The following is an 8,499-nucleotide window of genomic DNA, read 5'->3' as shown; positions in this document are numbered from 1 at the left end:
GTGCTGCCCGGATGCAGAGGGCAGGAACACAACCAGGACTGCACATCTGACCAGCTGCCCCAGGACAGAGGGGCCTTCCCCTCCTCACGGGAAGGGTCAGATGGAGAGAAACACTGGATGTGAGCTTCTTGGGGGGCCAGGAACCCAAGTCTCGGGCATCTGTGCATCTCCAGCTCCTCACCCAGCGACTGGCACACACCTGCTCTCAGTAGGTGTTGGATGACCCAGTGAATGGACACAAATGCGCTACCGTCACCCAAGCGGGGAGAGAGGAAAGCCCCGCTTGGAGTTCTGCACCCCGATCTCTAGGAGGAGTTTGTGGGGCCAACGGCCTTGTTTCCACTTGGTACAGTGAGGGATTTGGACCCAGCTGTCAAAGCCTCTAGATGTAGACTCTTTGGGCTTGCAGGAAAAAGGATTAGTTAGCATCTCTCTGTCCAGTTCTGGCATTTATTCTCTGGTGGACACGTGAGGAAGGGTCCTGTTGTTTATCAGATGGGACTTGAGCTGAAATTGGAAACAATAACACGAGGCAACAGTCAGGAAACTCCTACCTGAGACAGGTGAGGCTTTGCACCTGAATTACTAAACAAGGACAGGAGCTCCTTCCCAGCTCCCGGGGCGTCCTCGGGGAGGCTGCCCTCCCCGCCGGTGGGGGCTTCCAGTAGCCTCGGCCGTGCAGGGCCCTGGCGCAGCTCGGTTTCTCCTCCGGGAGGGAGCTTTACTTCCAGGTAACAGAGGGTCTTAGTGCAGGGACTGGATTTAAGGTCCCTGCTTGTCTGGTCTTCGGTTTGCAGTGGTGGAGTAGTAAGTGTTTAGGTAACTTAGGTAAAAACTATATATTGTCAGAACTATAAAAATATCAGATCGTTTGTGATCTGTGCTCCTTGAGTAGCTCAGACACCAGCCGAGGTGCTGTGTTCTCCCACTCGCCCTGTTTGTCCTCCCCGGTGCCCGCTGGACAGTTCACCCTGGGAGAGTGTGTTCCAGCCCTCGGGCAGGAGCGCTGGCTCGGGCAGGAATGTCCTTACCTTGGAAGCAGACGCGGGCCACCGATCTGGAACCCTGTCTCTGAATTACTGTGGGACGTCCAGGGCGAAGCCAGAGCAGAAACCCCGAGTGTGCGTTTCGCTCTCTCAGGACCTGCCTGGTGGCTGTTATTAGTTCTTATCATTTTAAAAGCCCACTTTTTTTTTTTTAAGATTTTATTTATTTTATTTAATTAAAAGCCCACTTTAAAAAGTCTTCATCTGGTGCCTCGTTTCCTTCCCACTGTTTATTCTCTGGCTTTTCTCTCCTCTCTTACTTGGTGAACACTTGCCCATTATATTTTTCTTACAAACATTTTAACTCAGGGGTTCTTAATCTTTTTTGTTCCACGGACCCCTCTGCCACTCAAGTGAAAACCACGGACCCTTCTTAGAATGTAGCGGCAGGTAGTGTTATGACGCTCAGCTAGCGTTGGGTCTAACAGCTCCCATCATTTTGAAGTATAGATGAGCGTAAGCGATTTTTCGAGATAGGCGACAACTGTGATGTGATATGAAGTGAACGCTGCTGTAATTTATTTATTGCCTACATTCGTAAGTGAAGGAAATGCTACATTTCAGTTAGAGGATCAGAGAAAATAAAGATTATTATTAAGTTGATATTTTTCCATCCAAGCTCACGGACCCCCTGAACTCTGTCCACAGACTCCCCCTGATTAAGTGCCCCCGTTTTAAACGTTCTTTGTATTTTCCTTTGCCGGCTTCTGTTCTGCTTTATTCTATTTTCGCCATTTGTTTTCCTATTTCTTCTTCCCTTCCCTACATACATCACCCGGTTTTCCTCCACCTCCAGCTCCGTTGCCCGTTTTTGCCTCTTCCTGTTGGATTTGATCCTTTACCCACCCTTCTCCCTTCTCACGCCCTCTGTCCTCTTTGGTCTTGTTTTTGGTCCGTGGCCATCACCCCGTCACCCAGAACAGCATCAAGGTTACTGGCTCCCCCCCCCCCACCCCTCCCTGGACTCCCGGGCCTGACCCGGGCTCTGGGTGACCTGCGGAGAAACACCAGCGGAGCGGGGCCAGGGCGCCAAGGAGACCGGCCCTGCCTGGCCAGCCTGACACCGCGCACCCTGACGGACCCTACGTGTCCAGCCCAGCAGGGCCCCGCGCCTGCACTTGGCAGATCGGGCGTTGAGATGTGATTTTTCTTTTAGCATTGTTCATTTTTGAAGACTTATCCTTCGTGTGCTCACAGTACTATTTCCAGGCGGGAGATGGACACGCACTGTGTGCTTTCCACCCCATTCAGACCTCGAGACCCCCCCCCCAAGGCCTCCCTGCACCCAGCCCACCGGGCGCCCCCGCTCCCCTGTGCCGGGCAGTTGCGACGCTGTGGTCCCGTGGGAACCCCTCCATCTCCACCCCCGTGTGTTTCAGAAAGGGAACACAGCACTGCACATCGCGGCCCTCGCCGGGCAGGACGAGGTGGTGCGGGAGCTGGTCAACCACGGCGCCAACGTCAACGCCCAGTCCCAGGTACCGGCTCTCCCCGGCCCCGGGTGAGAGGGGCCCTCGCCCTCCTTCCCCGCCGGCGCCCCTCGTTTCTCCTCCGCAGTGGGCGCCCTGGCTTGGCGTGAGCACGCGCGGTCCAGGTGTCCGAGCAGCACCTTCCCAGGCAGTGGCGAAGGAAGGCATCCTTTACTATTTTCTCAGCCTTAGACTCCGCACTCTCCGCGAGCAGGGGTTGGTCGTTGGGAAGGCCATCCCTGTTCAGGAAACCAGCCAGGTGTACACTGAGTCATGGCCCGTTGAGGGGGAGAAACCATGGGAGGGGGCAGGCGTTGACGAAGGGAGTAAAAACGGAGGGGGCAGTGACTAATGCTGGTGGGGGGGACAGAAACGCAGACGTCCGTGGGGTGTCATCCTTGCCTCTTGCCATAATCGCTCCACGCCATTTCAGAGTGAGTGTTTATAACCGGAGGTGGAGGAGGGGGTACTGCCCCCCGGGTGCCGTGAAAACTGGGTGAGGAGAGAGCGGTCCTCTGGCTTGGAGGGTTCTGCACCGGCTGGAGCCCGTCTCGCTGTTGCGGTGGGTGAACTTTAATGCACTTTTTCTCGTGATTTACAGAAAGGCTTTACACCCCTGTACATGGCAGCACAAGAGAACCACTTAGAAGTGGTTAAGTTTCTACTGGAAAATGGAGCCAACCAGAATGTCGCCACAGAAGTAAGTACCTTGGATGGATGACCTTGGCACTGGGAAGTAAGCGACCCAGTCATGGGGCTCGAGGAGCGCCCAGCCGCATACCAAAGAAGTGACCTCAGAGTCTACCGTGTCACTCGCACTGTCCCCAGTGCTGAAGGCTCGACAGGCGGGCGGGCGTGTGAGGCCGACACGTCTACCTCGGGCCTTCGTGGGAGGGGGTCTTCCCAGGGACCCACTGTCCGTCCCGGGACAGGTCACTTCCGCTCCGGTCCTGAGTTTCGTCATTGGTGAAATGACAAAATGTACTGGACCAGAGCTGAGCCTTCCCTTGACTCCCAGCCCTGGACAGCTCAGTGATTGCACGGCTTTATTATGTTAATGCTCTACCAGTTCGTGGGGTCCCCTGTCCCGGGACGTACTGAGGCAGTTGGTCATGACTCCTAACGTTGGACTGCTCAGTGATTGCATGGCCTTGTGACGTCTCTGCTCTGCCCGTCCATGGGGCCCCTCGTCCCTCGGTTAGGTGTTGAGACAATTGGTCACAGTCGCTCACAAGCGAATCCTCGGTGCCTGGTTGTGGTTTCCAGTATTTGGTAGGCGTGGAGCGCTCTGTGTGGAATGGAGGGACACCCGCCACGCCCGAGGCACGGTCCTGGTCCCAGTGGGTGGGCCGAGAGGGAGGAAAGGCAGAGAAACTGAGAGCAGGGAGAACTTTATATCATTGTGCTCAGGCGGGCAAGCACGTCCAAAGGACCATTGAACCCGTGCCTAAGGGAAATGGCAGGGAGGCTCTGCGAGATTGCGGTGGGATGACGGAGGGCTTTCGGGGAGGAGGTGGCGTCCAAGCCGAGCCCCGGGGAGGAGCCGGAGGTGCCGGGAGCTGGAGGCAGGCGTGTCGGGCGGAGGTGGGCTCGAGCGGGCAGGGCCAGGCCGAGCGCGGCTGTCTTTTCCTCTCCCCCGGCCAGGACGGCTTCACCCCGCTCGCCGTGGCTCTGCAGCAGGGCCACGAGAACGTGGTGGCCCACCTCATCAACTACGGGACGAAAGGCAAGGTGCGCCTGCCCGCCCTGCACATCGCCGCCCGCAACGACGACACCCGGACGGCCGCCGTGCTGCTGCAGAACGACCCCAACCCCGACGTGCTCTCCAAGGTGCGCGCTTCCCCGGAGCCCTGCTGAGGGGCCGGCTGTGTCGGCCGCGCACAGTTTCCAGAACGCTGGCAGATTTCCCCTCAATCATGCGCAAGGGCCTCGGTGGACAGTCCCGCTCCGAGTCCCTGGTGAAAAATGCTCTTGGCAAGGAGCAGGCAGGTTTCTTACTGCATCCAAAAAAAAGGGTGTCCAGGGCACCGTGGCTCTGGGGCCAGAGAGGAACTCTGGAAAACCAGAAAGCCTGGTGGCCTTGAAGTTGTCCTGCTCTCGGCACTGGGCTGCCCCCTGCTGGAGGCGAGGGCCCCACCCTGGGAAATGGGGATGTGGAGGTGGGGGGTGTGGAGAAAAGGGGCTCCCCGGAGAGCCTGAACTCTCTGTCTGAGGCGGTGGCCTGCCGGTCCGTTGTTTATAAGTCTAGGCTGTTAGTCGCCTCTCTTCTAGTGGGACTGGAGTGGCACTGAGTTACTCACACAGCTCTCCTCACCCCCCTCGACCCCATGACCTCGGGGTCTCCTCTGGAAAATGGCTGCCCGGGGTAAGGCATGGTCTGAGGGGATGAAATAGGATGAGGAGAAGAAAGAGCCAAGCGTCTGCCTTTGGCCAGCCAGCAGAGCCATCAGACCCTTTGAGGGGGTTGAAACCGCTCCTGTAATTAAGATCCTGGACCCCCTGACATTTTTCATTTGTTCATCAAAATCTCTTTACATATGATGTGTGAATAGAACTGTTGAAAAACAAACAAACAATGAGCCGCATCTTCTGTCAGCACTCTCTAAGATAGATCATTAAATTAAAAACGCAAAGTGCAGGGGGGAAAAAAATCTCTTCATCCATTAACATTCAGGTGAACTACCTACAGAGTCTGAGGTAAATTCTCATCTGTGGTTTGTCCACGTGAGCCATGAGGCGAATCGTGTGGGTCACTGAGAGGCAACTTGCCACACTGACACCCGTTCTTGGTGTCACGCGACTCTTTGGGCAAATATTTTCCTCAGTCAAATAGGAGAGTTCTCTGGCCCCACCAACGTCCTCAGAATCCCTGGGCGGGACCCGAGTTAGAGGTGACCCTACGTCACCCGTGACGCGCTTTCCCCCCCTCTCTGTCGTGCCCCAGACGGGATTCACGCCCCTCCACATCGCGGCGCACTATGAGAACCTCAACGTCGCCCAGTTACTCCTCAACAGGGGTGCCAGCGTCAACTTCACCCCGCAGGTAACGCGTGCCCGCTGGCGGGGTCCCGCCCCTGCCGGGGTGCGCCTTGAGTCCGGAATCCAGTTGCTCCTGCTCTCGTTGACACCAGGGATGTCACCCGTTCCGAAAGTGCCTGTGGGTGACCTCGCCCCTGGCGCCTTCCGGGCGGGTTTCTCTTCATCCGTCCCTCCGCTTCCACCCACTTCCTCCTGAGGAGCCACCTTTGCCCATTCTAGACGATTCTCCAGTAACTGGCCTTCATCTGGCCACGCGCGTTTTCTCCCAGAGACCTGCCTGCGGTGTGAAGAGCCGCTCTGCTTTTGGCACCGCAGGTTCTGAGATAGGTCTGAGAGGAGAGCTGTCCTAAGGGCAGGCTTAATGTGGCCGCCTTCTCGGGGGCTTTTGCCGGGCTGGGGGTGGGGGTTCATCAGGAAAAGGGGTGCACAGCCGCTGCGGGCGAGATGAGGGGGCGGCCCCTGACTGTCCTGCTTCGTCCCCCCCCAGAACGGCATCACGCCGCTGCACATCGCCTCCCGCAGGGGCAACGTGATCATGGTGCGGCTCCTGCTGGACCGGGGGGCCCAGATAGAAACAAGGACCAAGGTGGGTGCCGGCAGGCGCGGTGGAAGGGCCAGGAGGCGCGCGGGGGCACGGGGCGGGGCACCCAGTGACCTAGGTAGGGAGCAGCCTGCAGCAGGGGCCAGAGCGCACGGGGAGAAGCGCAAGCAAGACGCGCGTCCCCAAGGAAACCCCTGCGCCCGGGCTGGGAGTGGCGCTGCAGGAAGTGGCTCCCAATAGCCTCTGATCCTTGCTTCTTGAGCTTTGTGTTTTTGGCTCTGTCTTTTTTAAAGGACGAATTGACACCTCTCCACTGTGCAGCTCGAAATGGGCACGTGCGAATCTCAGAGATCCTGCTGGACCACGGGGCGCCCATCCAGGCCAAAACCAAGGTGTGTGCCTCCTTCCTGGGAGTAGCCTCTTCTAGGCAGGGCTCCAGGTCAGGCAGAGCTGGGAGCAAATCCCATCCTGTAAAAGAGGGATGAAAATCAACTAAGAGATGGTGCATCTGAATCCACCATAACACTGCCTCAGGAAGGAGTGCACCAGGTATAGTCTAATTATTGTCTAGATCAGGGTCGGCCCTCTTGTTCTCTAAAGGGCCAGACAGTACATGTTTTAGGCTTTGCAGGCAATGGTCTCTGTCGCAGCGATTCAACTCTGCCATTGTAGGGGGAAAAGGCAGCTAAAGACACTATGGAAACTAGTGGCTGTGGTCCAGTAAACTTTATTTATAAATGCAGGTGTTGGGCCCTGTTTGGCCCACGAGCTGTAGTTTCCCTACTACAGCTCCAATCAACCCCTAGCTCTGTCTCTCTCTCTTTTTTAGAGGTTTATTTATTTCTCCATACCCCCCCCCTCATTGTTTGTGTTCACTGTCTGCTTTCTGTGTCTGTTTGTTGTGTGCTTGTCTTTTGAGGTGGCACCAGGAGCCAAACCCAGAACCTCTTATATGGGAGGGAGGCACTCAATCACTTGAGCCACCTCTGGTCCCTGCTTGTTGTGTCTCTCCTTGTGTCTCTTTGTTGCATCATTTTGTTGCATCAGCTCGTTGTCTTGCTCGTCTTTTTTAGGAGGCACTGGGAACCGAACCCAGGACCTCCCATGTGTTAGGCACGCACCCAACTGCTTAGCCACATCTGCTTCCTAACCCCTGTCTCTTTTATCCTGACTCCAGAAAAAGACAGGTATCTAGAGCTGTTTGGGTTGTAAGAGGAACTTAGCACTCTGGTAAGTCTCGAGTGCCCAGGCCAGGCTTAGTGAAGGAAAAAAAAGAAAATCTTTCACACACAAGAGGCCAGGGCCAAGGCTGACTCTTCAGTTCTTTTGTAAGGTCTTGGGCCCTCCTGGGGCAGAAGCTGTGAGACCACACAGTGCTGCCTTGATTTCCTGTTCTTTGGGAGAATTTAGAGCATGTTATCTAAGGAGAGCAAAGCAGAAGGCAGACCCGTTCACGGCTGGTAAGGAGGACTTCCATTAACTGTTCGCTGTCATAAAATTGCAGCATAGTCTGTGACATTGAAGCCAATTTATCCCCTGACAAATTCATATATGAATGTTCTATAGAGTTACCTTTATATTTTCAATTATTTTTTTTATCAGAGCATTTATAGGTTTACAGAAAAATCATGTAGACAGGATAGAGATGCCATATAAACCCACGCACACAAGATTTTCCTGCCTAACATTTTGTGTTAGCATGCTGCCTTTGCTACAATTGCTGAAACAATAATACTGTATAGGGTTCTGTGGTGCTGTGCAGTTCAATGTGTTTTTATTTATTTTTTTCAGTTATCTTTTTTTTTAGAAATTTATTGTATTTATTTATTTCTCTCCCCTGCTCCATTGTTTTGCACTTGCTGTCTGCTCTCTATGTCTGTTTGTCTTCTTTTTAGGAGGCACCAGGAACCAAACCAGGACCTCCAATGTGGGAAGGAGGTATCCAATTGCTTAAGCCACTTCTGCTCCCTGCTTGTTGTGTCTCTCATTGTGTTTCCTCATTGTGTCACCATCTTAGTGCTTCATCATCTTGTTGTGTCAGCAAGCCATGCCAGGCCTGTTGCATCAGCTTGTTGTCCTGCTCATCTTTAGGAGGCACCAGAAACTGAAATTGGGACTTCCCCTGTGGTAGGCAGGAGCCCAAGGGCTTGAGCCACCTCTGCTTCCCTAGAGTTATCTTTAACGTGGGTCATGATTCACAATTTCCAAGCTGACCCTTGTGTGTGTGTGTGTTGGGTGGAGGTATCTGTTTTAGTTTGCTAAGGCTGCTGATGCAAAGTACCAGAAATAGGTTGGCTTTTATAATAGGGATTTATTAGGGTAAAGGCTTACGGTTCTGAGGCTGTGAAACTGTCCGAATCAAGGCATCAGCAGAGATGCTTTCTCACCAAAGGTGAGCTGCTGG

At 54.7% G+C, this 8,499-nt stretch overlaps 1 protein-coding gene across 11 annotated transcripts in view; it reads left to right on the top strand.

Moving 5' to 3' along the window:
• The window catches only part of ANK1 (ankyrin 1), a 236,103-nt gene that overhangs the window by 154,305 nt on the left and 73,299 nt on the right, over positions 1-8,499 (top strand). For all 11 annotated transcript variants that reach the window (XM_058289994.2, XM_058289996.2, XM_058289993.2 and 8 more), the window contains exons 4-9: positions 2,426-2,524; positions 3,117-3,215; positions 4,160-4,345; positions 5,460-5,558; positions 6,042-6,140; positions 6,389-6,487. In XM_058289994.2, the coding sequence (XP_058145977.1) occupies positions 2,426-2,524; positions 3,117-3,215; positions 4,160-4,345; positions 5,460-5,558; positions 6,042-6,140; positions 6,389-6,487 (681 nt within the window). The remainder of the gene's footprint in view (positions 1-2,425; positions 2,525-3,116; positions 3,216-4,159; positions 4,346-5,459; positions 5,559-6,041; positions 6,141-6,388; positions 6,488-8,499) is intronic.

The sequence above is a fragment of the Dasypus novemcinctus genome, chromosome 29, assembly GCF_030445035.2.
Source record: "Dasypus novemcinctus isolate mDasNov1 chromosome 29, mDasNov1.1.hap2, whole genome shotgun sequence".
NCBI lineage: Eukaryota > Metazoa > Chordata > Mammalia > Cingulata > Dasypodidae > Dasypus > Dasypus novemcinctus.
This window is presented reverse-complemented; position numbering and strand designations above follow the sequence as displayed.